Source organism: Drosophila mauritiana, chromosome 3L (assembly GCF_004382145.1).
Source record: "Drosophila mauritiana strain mau12 chromosome 3L, ASM438214v1, whole genome shotgun sequence".
Classification (NCBI taxonomy): domain Eukaryota; kingdom Metazoa; phylum Arthropoda; class Insecta; order Diptera; family Drosophilidae; genus Drosophila; species Drosophila mauritiana.
In genome coordinates, this window is record NC_046669.1 from 4328018 (window position 1) to 4343482 (window position 15465).

The window sequence follows — 15465 nt, forward strand, 5'->3', positions numbered from 1 at the left end:
CTGCCCTTGCGTGGATGTGGATTTCGAGCCATTGTCCATGGAGAAGCAATTGTCCCAGGGTCAAGTGGTCGGGAGGCGGACGAGCCTTTCACAACGCTTAAAGTGCCAAGTAACTAATTAGTGATTAGTATTTTAACGCAGACACGCTTGGCAAACGGTGGCAATTAAACGAGCCTAATCCGCAGACCGCACTCCACAGTTAGGTGTCGTTGACCTTGGCCAAAAGGTAAGGGGTTACCCAGCAGCTGCTCCGACTCCCCGTTTTCCTGCGACTTCCGCGATGCAAAGCGGCTCTAACGGCGAATCACAACGAAAGTAAATCAGCAAATGGAATCATCTCAGGTGGGCTCCAAGAGATTCTTTCACAACCTGCAGCAGGTGGGGAGCCCTGAGATCCACGAGAATGCGGTTGGTTGGTTGCCAGTGCTCTTCTACACAGGGAAAAAATCTTGCAAACAAGAGATCCATATTGTAAAAAAGATCTATCCAATACTAGTCCTGTAAGTATTTTAATTTCAAACTTAAAACATATAAGGAACCTATTTTTTGATGCAAGGATCTTTGTTACAATACATGTGTGATTGTTTGAGAATAGCGCACATTACCTAGATTTTCCTCTGTGCAACCCATTGGATGGCTGGATGTGTGGATGGATGGAGGAAAACTTTATAAAGATCCGCACTAGCCGCGCTTCGCTTCACACCTGCTCGCATCGCGAAGAGCTGCAAACCATAGTCCGCAAAAGATATAAGACTCTGAAATTCAGTCGGCAACGGTGGTCGGAACTCCGTTCGGACTATTATGTAAGATTAGGCAATCTGCGAACACACATCCATCCATCCACTTACATACTCGCCCAACTCCCCCACTTGGCGGCTGATTCTATTTGGCAAGTTGCACTTGAGTGATTTTTCGGGCTTCCAAAAAACGGAAAACCAACAAACCTTTTGAACAGCTATACGTGCAATATGTAAAGCGGCCCAAATGACGTAGCCGCGAAAACCCGACAAAAGCTGCCAACCAAAGATCGCGCAATATCCAAAACCATTATCGAAAGTGAGACCGAGACAAAACCCTCCAAAAGAAATCCGAACCGTTTTGTAGCGTTTTGAGACCGAACATCGGATCCGGATCGTCAACTTTTATGGCCAACGTCGCGAGGATTTGCTAAACACCCTGAAATGGGCCAAGTTGTTCGGTGTCAGTTGGTCAAAGTGCGTGCCGAGCTGTGAACTGTGACCCGTGATTCGCGTTTGTGGGTGTGAGAAAACCGCGTTGGAAAATCCAAAATTCGTTGAGCAGGTCAGTGATTAAACTGATCTGGAACTAAGAGGTTAAGAGATTTAAAGTCTAAGGAGTATTTACAAGAGAGGTAAGTAAATAAGAAGAGATCGTTGCGAATTAGATAGAAAAGGTTCTTCTTAGAATAATGATTTATGATGATTTTAGTAAGGACTTACAATTTGTTTAACTATGCAAGTTTAAAGGTTTACTCAAGAACCAACGTCAGATGATGATGGGTAATAGCGAAGTTTTCCCTTCAAAACAAGAATGATCAACGCGGCATAGCTATAGAGCAACTTTTTAAAAGTATAGTTAAAAGACATCCTAAAAAGACCCTGTTAAATCATTATTATTTGTCAAGAAGAACTAGCCATGTCTTAAAACGGTTTAACCATCCGCCATTGACGTGTTTGGAACCGTTAGGTATTTGCAATTAATGCAGGCAGAGGAAAACGGCTCAAGGTCAGTTAAATGCGATTAACTATAATTATAAAAGCCAAGTGTAGGAGCAAAAGCAGAAGAACAACAGCAACAAGACTGGCAAATAATGAAAGCCAAAAACCGAAACCAAAAACCCAACAAAACGAAGAAGCGGCAATAACAGCAGCAACTATTGCACAACAGTGGCCAACAACAAGGCAGAAATGAAGAAAAAAAAACAATAAACAAACATGAAACAAACACCTACAAGAAGTTGAAGTAATTATAACAACAATTAAGCAAACGGCGTGCGTTTTTACAGCTAAGCGAAAAGGCAGCCAAGCATTTGGGTGGGCGAGGGGTGATTTCGGCGGCGGATCACGTCGTTCATTAAAATGTAATCCAAGTTTAAGCGCAGACTAAAATCTTAGACAGGTGCGTTCTGCGTGGGCCATAATTAAACCATCGCAACCGGTGACAGTTTTATGGCTTTGACCTTAACGCCAGACAAACGGAGTTAGAAGATGATGTATCTGAAGTTGTCATTGTTCTGGCCATAGCTTCAACGACATTGAAGAGGATAGAAATAACATGCTGTAGAGTCCAACGGAAGTAACATTATGGTTGGTAGCTGGAATGGGAAATAACTTCAAGATTTGCTAGTAATTCAATTATATAAATCTAAGAACATACTTGCAATGCTTTAAATTAGAAAAAAAAAATAGAATCATAATTTTATAATAATTGTCCATAAGTTCGATTGCATTGTATCTTAAAGATATCCGTTCAAAATTTGTATCTGTATCCGACAGCAAGTTACTAAACTAAGACAGCTTTGCAAGGATGAAGTCATAGAATAATAACCTCTATCTTTATGATCTGCCATAAATCAAGTTAAGGGCATCTCATCTCCCCATTCTGCAACCACGAAGATCCGAGATCTACTAGCCGTGCACATTGGCCACATTTAATTTATGAAGCACAATCTTCCTTCCGGCCAGCACGCATTTGGTGTAACCACCGGCAGACAACACTTGAGTGACCACTAGCAAGGTCAGCTTGTGGCAGCCTCAAGCATGACGATAGTTATGATACCGACTAGCATTCCGATACCATATTGAATGGTCCCCTATGGGACTCCATTTTCATCTTTGCAGCTGCCAGTCGGGTGACGGACATGAAGATGTGCAGATTGCCCAAGCGAACGCGGCTGCTCCAGTCGGTTGTTCTGATGATGCTGCTCGTGGAGTTGCAGGTAAGGAACCTTTCACCTCCGACTGATTGGCCAACGAAGAGCACTATTGCCCAAGTAATGGTTGATGGGAAATCTAATCTATTTAACAGTTCTTAGCATGAACTTCCTGATTAGGCCACATGAACCGTTACCAATCGTTGGCCAATCGCCCAGCCCGTCTAACGGATATGCTCTGCTCTAATGCAGATTGCGTATCGACCGCGAGCGGAAGAAGCTTTGTCTGGCCAAAATAATGTGGCTTTGTTGCCAATGCTGCTGATGCAGCACTTTTCCTTTTTCGCGGGGCTCATAAAGCCAAAGACTTGAGACACAAACTTAAGCGAGTGATTTATGGCATTGCGTATACGCCCCACGCGCCGCACGCACTTTTTGAAAATGCTTCTTTTCCATTGTTTTGCAGCAGCCCATCAGTGGATTGGAACAGAGTACGGACTATTCGGTGGTTAGCAAGACTGCTGGAGTGGCAACCACCACTTCTGCACCACCCACTCTAGTGCCACCACTGCGAATTTTCAAAGGTCGCATTCAGACAACAACTCCTTCCACTAGAAGTACTTCTGGTACTCGCCCCTTGGCCACTGGCGCTGAAGCGCAACAGGAATTGGTTGGGATCTCCTCAAAATCATATATTTCCGGACCCACCACACAGCCCTCGAAGTTGTCAAAAAGAGCTGGACTGGCAGGACCCAAGAAATTTCCCAAGGATGTGCGCAATCGCAGCAGTAACGCACTGGAGCGCAACAAGCTGCAGCATGAAGTTGTACGTTTTTATCATATATTTTTCGAAATTAATTTATTAAAAATATGTCAAAAACCAGCCCGATCACGTGCCTGACTCCTCTGGCTACATACCCCATCGAATTGGTCATCCTGTGCATTTGGATTATGGACCTACGGGAGTGGATTCAAGTGGTGCTCCCACTGGTAGCGGTGGCTATCATGCGGTGCCCTATGAGAACAGCAAGTGGCAGGAGGAATACTGGGATCAGGAGTATGCAGGACATCAACACAATGGAACCAGAGTTCAACGTAAGTATCTATACTTCCTAACTTAAAAATTACGTTCTTATGGTTAATCAATTAACTAAACAGATATCGAAGCGGAGTGTCAGGATGACTATATGAAAATACGCATTGGATTCAATGGCTCCTTTAGTGGATTACTGTATTCAGCTGGATATGCCTATGATCCGGATTGCATGTACATCAATGGGTCTGGCAGGGACTACTACGAGTTCTATATCCAGTTGAATCGCTGTGGTACTTTGGGGAAAAATTCTCTGCAAGAGGAAAGTCGCAAGAATCCCACGGTGCGTATGATAGATACTGAATTTTTGTTACTATTTTTGAAGAAAATTTCCCCTATATTTTAGAATTTTATGTGGAACACGGTAACTGTTCAATATAACCCCTTGATTGAAGAGGAGTACGATGAACACTTTAAGGTCACCTGCGAGTATGGCTATGACTTCTGGAAAACCGTGACCTTTCCCTTTCTAGATGTGGAGTACGTATAAGAAACTAAATATATATTTAGTTATTAATATTTGAAATCCCACAGAGTGGCAACTGGCAATCCTGTGGTCTTCACTTTAAGTCCGCCCGAGTGCTACATGGAGATCCAAAATGGTTATGGCATTGGAGGTCCAAGGGTAACAGGTCCAGTGCGTGTGGGCGATCCGCTGACCTTGATCATCTATATGAGGAGCAAATATGGTAAATCAATTGATTCAAACCTTCTGAACTAATCTATTAATAACGATATTGCGATACGCAGACGGCTTCGACATAGTGGTCAACGATTGTTATGCCCACAATGGCGCCAACAAGCGGATACAGCTCATCGATCAGCACGGCTGTCCGGTGGATGACAAGCTCATCTCACGCTTCAGGGGCTCCTGGTCGGATTCTGGAGTGTACGAGACCCAGGTGTATGCGTACATGAAGACCTTCCGCTTCACTGGATCCCCAGCGCTCTATATCGAGTGCGATGTGCGGATGTGCCATGGACGGTGTCCAGTGAGTCATAACTTATACTGATCCGAAACATTATTTAAAAATAATATATTTTATTCCTCAGAGCCAACCGTGTCACTGGAGGAATCTGAAAGCAGTGACCAAGCGCGATACCTCCAACATGACAGCCACGAACATCTCGATTCCTCCATTGTCAGCCGATGGAGAGGGACTGACCACAGAGAGCCCGCCAGCCAATTCCCTATCCGAAAATGTGAACCTTTTCCAGTCCCTGCGTGTTCTGCAAGAGGGTGAAACTGATGGCGATGATGTGTATGCTCATCGGCAGACGAAACCCTTGTCACCACATCAAACATGTTTGAAGACCTCCACATTTTCGGCATTGACCGCTGGCTGCTCAGCGGTATTATGCGTGCTAACAGTAACCCTTTTCATTGCCTGTTCGAGACTAAAACGTCGCAAGGAGTCCTCACTGTACGACTCTTATATTGCACACAAAGGACAAATCGATTGATGAACCCCAAATTGGCCAAATTTTGGTATAGTTCTGAGCACATTGTGTATATAGCGTATGGCCCACGAAATTCTGTTTTAGTTAGAGCTAAGTTTGCTGTAGTCTTTCCTTAGGTTCTGAGTGCTAGTTTTAAGTTTTGATTTTGCCAACTGATCGTGCGTGGACTGGAGTAATATCTCCTGCGATTTCTAAAAATTAAAGACCTTTTAAAATCTTGGTTTCTTACTGAATAAAATATTTAATTGAGATGTTTTGAAGAATATTTGTGTTTTTTTACATCAATGCCTGAAAAAATATGTATGTATTTTTGAAATCAATTGACATTAGAAGGTTTTTTATGTGATTGGAGTATATAATTTTATAGATTTTTAAAAAATTACTTATATGTAAGTTACTAAAGTATTTTAAATCGAATTTTACTTACAGGTTTTGTTTACACAACGTAAAATATTGCCTGGCTATAGGCTCCATTTAAAACTTTCAAACCCGTGAGTGTTAAGAAATGTTGCCTTCTATTAGGCTTGCCACTGAATAATGTTTCAATTTGTTCAGCGCCAAATAAATGGGTGGCCTTTGGAGGCGGGTTTTTTTGAGTTACCGCTCATGTTTATGCCGCCTCATGTGGCAGGCATAAGGAAGTCGAAGGCGACTGGTGACACCTGTGGCACTTCCTCATGAGACCGGCTTTGTCCTCAGCCATTGACACGTCCAAATTCGGTGTTTTCGAGCGCTTGTCACCGAGAGCGATGGAGATTTATGTGTTTTGACTGCTTTTTTTTATTCGGTCGTGCGCCCAGCCGCATGATTTTCCGTTGTTGTGGCCCAAAGATGTTGGGTTTGACACAAATTTTCGACTGCGGCGCGCCGCAAAACATTGCCCAAAAAGTGTTAATATGGTTGAGGACTTTTAATATTGCCCAATCGCCACTGCAACAACTGCTGCATTAGCAGCAGCCGCAGAAATACACTGCTAATTGTGCAATTTTCGATGGCCCAGTCATTTCGCCTCTATTATTGTTTCGGCAAACGCTCTTCGCCTGTTCTTGGGTGTAAAAATTAACACGGAATTGGCCAGAGTCAACGGCTAATTAATTTATGTGGCTGTGCGAAAACAAACAAAAGAATCCGCACACAAAAACAATCCAAATATGTTTATGATATCACATTACACTTATGCACAGAATGGCAGCTTTTTTCACACAGAGTTTTGCATACAATCGACAGTGTTTGCTGTTTTTTTTTGCTCATTTATGATTAATGACAGTTTAAGAAGCGAGTGAGCAAAACACACTAATTGAATCATAAGGTGGAAGTGGCACTCTACAAAAATTTTAAAATGCCTCGACATGCGGCCGCTATTTCTTTGCATAACGACCCCGCCCAGTGGGTTTTTAGGTGATTTCTCCACCATTTCTAGGCCATCTTGAGCACGTAGATCTGCGGCTAACTACTTTTCGACGGCGACCTTGAGCAAAGTGTTTCAATTGAATGCAGCGAAATAATTAAGTAAAAATTTATGAAGATACAGAAATTAATTTGATGTAATTTGCGTTGGCGTTGCTGCCATTGATTTTATCGCGTCTCCAGCGGGCGAGAGGAAAAACTTGCCTCCAACTGCTGCCTCTGGTGACACCAAAAAATGGCACCCAAATTGCACCAGCAGTGCCGCACAAAGGCTTCAAAGTTGTGCTTTTTATGCGCTTAGAGGCGACCTTAGAGTTTTTGCTTTTCGCCCAGCACAGCCGCATGTCTCATAACTTGCACGTTCGTGGCCTGAGTCTTTCGTTTTTCGCTGCATTGTATTGCGCTGTCATGCGCACATGAAAATCATCATCAGCAGGCAGAAAAGCCAAAAGCCGATGAAATACCACACCGAAAGAAAGGAATCGTTTCTCTTTAGGTCAATGTGTAGCTCCCTTTCAAATGTATTTTTGTAGGTTCACGATTATATTATATTATTATATTATTTGTTTTTTAACGGTGTCTCTATATATTTATACGTTCACTGATAAGCACATTAGGTTAAATTTCTTACAGTGCAATAAAGGCAACTTCAGAAACTCCGTAAAAATCAGTAATGTAAAAATATGCTTTCATTACCAAACAGTACAACACACATATGGTATTAATAATATTCTCCTTTGGGCAACTCATCGTTGAATTTTTTTTTTGGTTTTCCTTCTGCAGAGAATCTGTTTGGAGTTTTTATTGTACTTGCTTTTTCACCATTCTCGATAGATTAAATAAATTGAGCAGCTATCAATCAATTCACGGAAGCTTACAAGCCTAAAGCCATTTGGCAACATAATTCCAAATGTAATTAAAGGTTGATAAGTGCTGACAGCTGAATGAGTATTGGAAACCCAAAAGGTCAAAATGGAGCCATTTTATACAAGAGTTTAAAAAGAATGCACTTGCATTTTTTTAGAAAACTGGAACAAATATCGTCACATGTGGGTACTTGAAAGCATCATCGTTGTTAGGAAACATTTAATTTCATCATTTACGCTCCATGAGGAACTGCGTTTTCCTAATGATAACCATAAGCGATTAGACGCTGTGAAAATATATATAAAAAAAACTATGAAACAACAAATTAAATTCCACTCCCACATGACCTTTACGTTGTTAGTTTTTTTTGTTATTCGCTTAATTTATAGGCCCAAGAGTTATGTCATAACTAAACATTTTTATAACAAAATAAAACGAGATTTGCCGGATAGCGGAAGCATTATTCCACTAACTTTTCGCAATCACTGTGGTGGAAACTTTTTGTGGGCGGCGGCAACTCTGGAGGCCAAGCACATGTAAACAAAAATTATCAACAGCTGATAGGGCCAACTGCTATTGTTTACAAACTAAAGATTATCAGAAGGGTGGGTTTTGGGAAAACACCTTTAGAAATGAGAGAGCTTCCCATTTTCATCTCAGTTATCCGCATTTTTCGCGCCTGCGCTCAGCTCTTTTTGTCAGATTTGGCTGCTGCGCTCTAGAAAGTCAGAATCCCATTGATTTTTATCCAGATTCCCGAAGTAGAGTTCTTAATCCGCACCCAAACTGACGGCTCCAGTTCAAGACGGAAAGTTCGGAAAGAAAATTCCCTGAAAAATCAGTGAAAATTAAGAAAATATTCATAAAGCAATAGCCAAAATTAAGAAAAGCTTGAGATAAGGTGAAGTGTGCTGTTTTTAAGAGGTTTTGTCTGGATTAAAGGCCTCATTTTTGTGTCTACAGTTTTGGGGCGTGGGCCAGCCAAATCCCAAAGCGAAAAAATACAAATTAGCCATGTCCCTGGAGTAAGTGAAAAGAGTGGAAAAATCATGGAGTCTTCCTGCAAATCCTGGCTGTTGTGCAGCATCCTGGTGCTTGTGGCCATTTCGTTGGGTACGTATTTTGGGCTACGAACGACCTGAAGACTGCCACGCCCCCTTTCGGGCAAGGGCCGTTATGTAACCGTAAAGGAAAGAAAACCAAATGAAGGCCTAAAAACTCTGTTAACTCTGCTAACCGTTTCTTAGTCCCCGAAAAACGAAAACTATCTCTCTATTTCTCTTCTCCTTAGCTAGCTTACGATTTTACAGCAATGATTTGATTTTTTTCTTAAATTTACGCTTTGCGCTGGCAGCGCCGCCTTAACAAGTTCTCCAAGCTCTCATAGTCAACCACCAAGTACCAAGTACCAACTACCACCGGCCCTCCAGCTCCTGGCATCCAACGTTTCGTGTATATAGCTTAGCCACACTACTCCCAAAAGAACAGCAACAACTACCAAATGTACTGGATTTGGTAGCTATATAGCAAATAGACCAGCAACAACAACCGCCACACAAATCTCGACTTGCGATTGCCCGAAAAAATGAGTCTTGGAGAATCTGTCAAAGCGTCGCTGCTGCAGCGCTGCAAAACAAAAAAAAAAAAGAACCGAAAATTATAACCGAATCACAACTGCGCTAGTCATCAAAACTCTTTGTAAACTATTTATATATATATATAATCTGGAATCTCAAGTAGAACTCCTCATAGCACACCTCGCACTCTGTTAAGTGCCGCCCCACAGATTAGATCTTTTGGCATAGCTATATCTTCTATCTCTATATAGATTCACTAAACATTAGCTTAGCTTTAGCTATCTCTCTCTCTCTCTCTTGCTCTCTCTTTCTCTCCCGCTTTCCGACTCTATATCCATTGCTCGACAACTGTAAACTTCTGTACCCGAACCGAACTATCAAACTATACGTCCAGTACACCTGCATACTTGTCTTACTCTATGAATATTTTACAAACAATATATAATATTCCCCAGCTATAATCGCTTTTGTAATTAACCTTTCTCCAGAGTCCCCTCTGCATTTCTCTCGCTCGCTCTCTCTCTTTGACTCTCTATCTCTCTGTCTCTGTCCACCCCCCAAAATAAATATTAAAAACCCCTGACTGTGTATCTACGAAAAGCGTGGTAGCCAAGGTCCTTGAGGGACCCGCAGGATGGGTGGTGGCACATTACATCCCGAACGACCACGGCAACCGAAATGAACAGCAACCAAAAGAAACAGAAAATGCAAATCATACGAAAATGCAACGAACCGAACCAACAATGCATATATATATACGTGTATATAAAGATTTCTGTATCAACTGCCGAATCTTAATTCATACTCCTTCTCTTCTGAGCAGTCCAAGAAGTAACGAAAAGAAAAGCAAATAGAAATTGTAGTCGAAGTTCGCATAGACAGAACCCCCCATTCAGGATTAGACATTATTTGCTAAAGAAGAATTAAATATATTAGTGCATTCACTCACCCGCATATCAACATACACACACACACACACAGATTTGCTTAGTATCATCATCATATGTACCCACCCCAAAAAATCATATCGTTCACCTAGCGCAAAGTGCAACTCCAAAAACGAGTTTCAAAAGTCACGCACCCATACAGTAGCAGGAGTTCGTGCTCCATATATGAGGCACACACACACACACGCACACACAAAGGGACGCGAACACACACTCGAAGAACAAGGATAACCCGGTCACACACACAAGCGGCCGAGAGTGTGGGCCCCAGCATCCCTGCGCTTTCGAAGAGCTCTCTCTTCTCCTCTCTCGAAGGACACCGCGTGGAGCTTTTCCGGATAAAGTTTGCTCAGCTGTCAAACGGCGAGGAAAACAACAGGCACTATAGCCATCTCAGTCCCACGTAGAATATATAAGCAGAAACTCCCGTTAGGTTCCTAGATATCCCTGATCGGGCGCCACTTAAATGTTGCACTTTGTCAAGCACAAGTTACTGACTAGCTAGCTAGCTGTATAACCATGTTACCATAGTACTTTTTACGAGTCGGGACTCTAGGACTGTAAGAATCACTAGGCACTTGCATTAAACCATCCACTATGTGGGGGGTGGGGGTTGGAAGGACCTCTTTCCCTGCTCATAGTTCTTGTTTAACGGAAGTGCCTCCCATGCGGCGTATACTCAACGTAGGCCAAAACAACAGCAATAACATCAACAGTGCCACTTCGCACACCACCTCCACCACCAATACAGACAACCACCACCTGCACCACCAAAAACAGCAAAAACAGAAATATATACCACAATCGAGCGGTTCTCATGTGTCGTCCATTTTTGTTTAACTTTTCCCATCAAAATTCTAAAATGATGCTGATGCTGAAGACGAAGAATCGGCTTAAAAAGTCTGAAAACGCCTCTGTCCTATCTGCCTATCTCTCTCAGTCTCTGCCTTCTACTCTTCCTCTCTCTCTCTCTCGCTCTGTCTAAGTCTATCTGTCTATAAGCTAAATCATCCCAAAACCCATTCAAAAATTAAAAAACAACAAGCAAAACTTAAACAATGAATACAACAACTTTGCTCACCCGTTCGTTTCTTTGTTTCTCTGTATTTTCTTTCATTACTTTTGTGTCTCTGTGTGCCCGCCATTTTGTTCTGATTAAACCTAATTCCCGCCTCCGAATCCCTATATGTGTGTGTACTCTCTTCCGTTGTTTTGTGTTCGCTTCCGTTTCCGTTGTGTTTTTTAGTCAGTGCATCCGAAGATGAAGAGCGCTTGGTGCGTGACCTCTTTCGAGGCTACAATAAACTCATACGACCCGTACAGAATATGACACAAAAAGTTGGAGTAAGATTTGGTTTGGCGTTCGTACAGCTAATCAATGTCGTAAGTGTTCTCAAAATTAAATTTGTCAAGCAAAAAAAAAAACCTGAATAATAATAAGATTATGCTAATATAAAAAAACAAAACTCATAACTAACTTTCGTAGAGTGTAAATGTGTTTTCGAGTTCTGTTCCTAACAAATTCTTCAGTTTCGTTGCTGTCATAATCGTCCATCTGAAAAAAAGCCATAAAACACCCACACACTCGCCCATTAACAGTCAGCAACACCCACACACTCACATGCACTGGCTGCTCCCCCGGCCACGCCCCCTCAGACTGACGAGGGGCGGGAGGAGGGGCGCATTCAACGTTTCAGTTTCGGTTATGCTTTGTAAATAATTACGTACACGTTGTCTTGACTTTGTATGTTTGTAGTGAACTTGATGCTAGAAAATCAAATACGAAATACAAATACTAACCCTAAACAATTAAGATTAAACAAGCAAAACAAACTAACCAACTAACTAACTAACTAACTAAAGTAAAGCCACATGCGAAATAATGTCTTAACTACCTTCCCACCCGCTCTCTCTCTCGATTTCTCGATTGTGTACGCCAAAATTCGATTCGATTTCGATTCGTTTCGAATCTCAAATGAAAATCGTACCCGTACTTCGTACCGTTCTCTATCACACCACCAACCAACCAAACCACCAACCAACCAAACCACCAACAAACCAACCACCAAACCACCACCATCTGATCACAATCAAAACCGAAAAAAAAAACAAACGAATTCCCGAAAAACAAAACCGAAAATCGAAAACCGATCAAGAATGAGAAAAATCAAATTATGAAATCAAACGTTTGGTTACGTTTGGTTTGGTACGACTACCAGCTGCAGTGGGATGAGGCCGACTACGGCGGCATCGGGGTGTTGCGTCTGCCCCCCGACAAGGTTTGGAAGCCGGACATTGTGCTCTTCAATAAGTGAGTAAATGGCCATTTTCTAGCTAACCCATCAACTCGAACTCTGTACACTAACCAAGACAAATAGATAATGAAACTAGTAGGCGAAAGTCGGAGCTTTCCTCGCAGTGATTCAATTTGCAGCCCATATTGATATCTCATCTTTCCGTCGACAGTGCCGATGGCAACTATGAGGTGCGCTACAAGTCCAACGTGCTGATTTATCCCACGGGAGAGGTCCTGTGGGTTCCTCCGGCCATTTACCAGAGCTCCTGCACCATCGATGTGACCTACTTCCCCTTCGATCAGCAGACCTGTATCATGAAGTTCGGATCGTGGACCTTCAATGGAGATCAGGTCTCATTGGCGCTCTATAATAACAAGAACTTTGTCGATCTGTCGGATTACTGGAAGTCCGGCACCTGGGACATTATAGAGGTGCCCGCCTATCTGAACGTCTACGAGGGCGATAGCAACCACCCCACGGAGACTGACATCACATTCTACATCATCATCCGGCGAAAGACTCTCTTCTACACTGTGAATTTAATTCTGCCCACGGTGCTGATTTCCTTCCTCTGCGTCTTGGTATTTTACCTGCCTGCCGAGGCCGGCGAAAAGGTGAGATATAGCTATTCGATTGGTCATTAAGTCTGCTTTATTGAGGGTCACATCTGGTCAGGGGTGGGGTCATGTCAAAAATACACTTGAATAATATTTAAATATTCTTAATCCACCTAGAGTTCGTCAAACGACTAATTTCCATCTATTTAATGATCGTAGTATACCCCCAAACATTAATTAACTAAACTCCAACATCTGGCTTTTGATTTGATTAATTCCAGTAAACAACATGATTGTTGTTTTCGTATCGCCATTGTGATTAAGATTTTAATAATATCTAAATAAATATTTGGTAAATCTGTTTCACTTGAAAAAGAAACATGGATAGAACGGATTTGTTCCAAAACTTGTAAAGGGCAGCAGGGCGACCCATTTACTTTCAGTGTAGGGCAGGTTTCGGCTATTACCGATCCGTTAATAACGATTTGTGTCCCCAGGTTACGCTCGGAATTAGCATTTTGCTGTCACTGGTTGTGTTCCTGTTGCTGGTGTCGAAGATTCTGCCACCGACGTCGCTGGTGCTGCCACTGATCGCCAAATATTTGCTGTTCACCTTCATCATGAACACTGTTTCCATCCTGGTGACCGTGATCATCATCAACTGGAACTTCCGGGGGCCGCGCACCCACCGCATGCCCATGTACATCCGCTCCATCTTCCTGCACTACCTGCCCGCCTTCCTCTTCATGAAGCGCCCTCGGAAGACCCGCCTGCGCTGGATGATGGAGATGCCCGGCATGAGCATGCCCGCCCATCCCCATCCCTCCTACGGCTCGCCCGCGGAGCTGCCCAAGCATATCAGCGCCATCGGCGGCAAGCAATCCAAGATGGAGGTCATGGAGTTGTCCGACCTGCATCACCCCAACTGCAAGATCAACCGCAAGGTTAACAGCGGCGGGGAACTTGGCCTGGGTGACGGTTGTCGCCGGGAGAGCGAGTCCTCCGACTCCATCCTGCTCTCTCCGGAGGCCAGCAAGGCCACCGAGGCGGTGGAGTTCATTGCCGAGCACTTGCGGAACGAGGATCTGTACATTCAGGTGGGTGTAATAGAAAACTTAACTAAATATTTAAGTGTTTCCCCCTAAAACTTTACAGACCCGCGAAGATTGGAAGTACGTGGCCATGGTGATCGATCGCTTGCAGCTATACATCTTCTTCATTGTGACCACCGCCGGAACGGTGGGCATTCTGATGGATGCTCCGCATATTTTCGAGTACGTGGATCAGGATCGCATCATCGAGATTTACAGGGGAAAGTAAGCGAGTGAGGACTTGGAGCAGCCGGGGGCTGATTGAAATGGTTAACAGCATTGCAAACGCAACAATAATAAGCAAACGAGGTATTGAGACAGAGGAAAACAATGAAAATTGCAACAATTAATGCGGATTTTTAGATTTTAATAATTAATGAACACTAAACGATACTTGCTTGAGCAGAATTAACACCTAAAATAACTAACTAATATTAACTTTTTGGTAAACACACGAATTGGAACACAGAACACACACTAAGCAGTCGTCGAGTAAAACAAATACGCAAATAACTCACCAGCAACAAATGTTAAACAAATAAATCAAAACAAAGAAAATCAACCTAGTGGAATTGTGAGTAAATTTATAATTTTTAAAACGAACTTAGCTAATATGGACATCTAGAATGAAGTTTAGTTTAAGAGCAATAAATAGCGAGCAAACGTTTCCCAAATAATTTGTTATGTTGTGCCAGGAACTTAATCATAAGTAATCGCAGTTTTACGCATGAGATTTAAGAATGGAATACATCCCGAATCAATTTGTAAATGCTTCTCACACGATCGCAGCTAGCAAAAAGATCGACTTAATCGTAGGCTCCGAAGATCCGGAGACCCGGAGCCTACATGAAACCAATAAAAATGCAAAGTTAATTAAGCGAACCCGTCTATTAATTTCATTGCTACATCGCGCATACGCCGCGTGTTACGCGCCTGGACACTTGGCTTATTAACAAATTATTATGGGCATAATGTTTTATTGGCCAACTGGAGAATGTCGATTTAAATAAGCATCGATTGTTCAAGTCAATAATGTTTATTGTTTAGTGGTAGGGATGGGGAGCCAATTATGTAAGCACGATTCTAACATATCTTGGGCATATGTGTCTTCGAAATAGCTGTTTCTGTTTTTGTAGTGGTATATTCGCACATTAATCATCCGCCCACGTAGCCACTTGGTGTGAATTCTGTCGGATCCCATCAAACCTAATTGGCCAAACACATAAACATGGTCAGAAATTTCCCCATTTGGTTCCTGGTTGGAGCACTCACACG

The 15465-nt window shown here is 42.6% G+C and overlaps 2 protein-coding genes across 2 annotated transcripts; both read left to right on the forward strand.

Moving 5' to 3' along the window:
• The first annotated feature begins 759 nt into the window (after positions 1-759).
• LOC117140978 lies at positions 760-5662 on the forward strand. Its single transcript, XM_033304226.1, has 9 exons — positions 760-1372; positions 2862-2959; positions 3360-3719; positions 3778-3988; positions 4052-4269; positions 4333-4466; positions 4521-4675; positions 4737-4978; positions 5040-5662. Exons 2-9 carry the CDS (start codon positions 2882-2884, stop codon positions 5448-5450), a joined length of 1809 nt encoding a protein of 602 aa, XP_033160117.1. The 5' UTR covers positions 760-1372; positions 2862-2881; the 3' UTR covers positions 5451-5662.
• A 2831-nt stretch (positions 5663-8493) lies between these two features.
• On the forward strand, positions 8494-15068 carry LOC117140979 (acetylcholine receptor subunit beta-like 1). The gene is made up of 7 exons (XM_033304227.1): positions 8494-8622; positions 8685-8834; positions 11492-11628; positions 12402-12556; positions 12712-13156; positions 13597-14196; positions 14255-15068. Exons 2-7 carry the CDS (start codon positions 8771-8773, stop codon positions 14417-14419), a joined length of 1566 nt encoding a protein of 521 aa, XP_033160118.1. The 5' UTR covers positions 8494-8622; positions 8685-8770; the 3' UTR covers positions 14420-15068.
• Positions 15069-15465: the final 397 nt, after the last annotated feature.

Coding starts and splice junctions, on each gene's coding strand:
- LOC117140978 (XM_033304226.1), top strand. CDS start 2,882: ATGAAGATGTGCAGATTGCCCAAGCGAACGCGGCTGCTCCAGTCGGTT. Junction 3,720..3,777: donor ACAAGCTGCAGCATGAAGTT/GTACGTTTTTAT, acceptor GTCAAAAACCAG/CCCGATCACGTGCCTGACTC. Junction 4,676..4,736: donor CTATATGAGGAGCAAATATG/GTAAATCAATTG, acceptor TGCGATACGCAG/ACGGCTTCGACATAGTGGTC.
- LOC117140979 (XM_033304227.1), top strand. CDS start 8,771: ATGGAGTCTTCCTGCAAATCCTGGCTGTTGTGCAGCATCCTGGTGCTT. Junction 8,835..11,491: donor GCTTGTGGCCATTTCGTTGG/GTACGTATTTTG, acceptor TGTGTTTTTTAG/TCAGTGCATCCGAAGATGAA. Junction 11,629..12,401: donor TCGTACAGCTAATCAATGTC/GTAAGTGTTCTC, acceptor AAACCGATCAAG/AATGAGAAAAATCAAATTAT.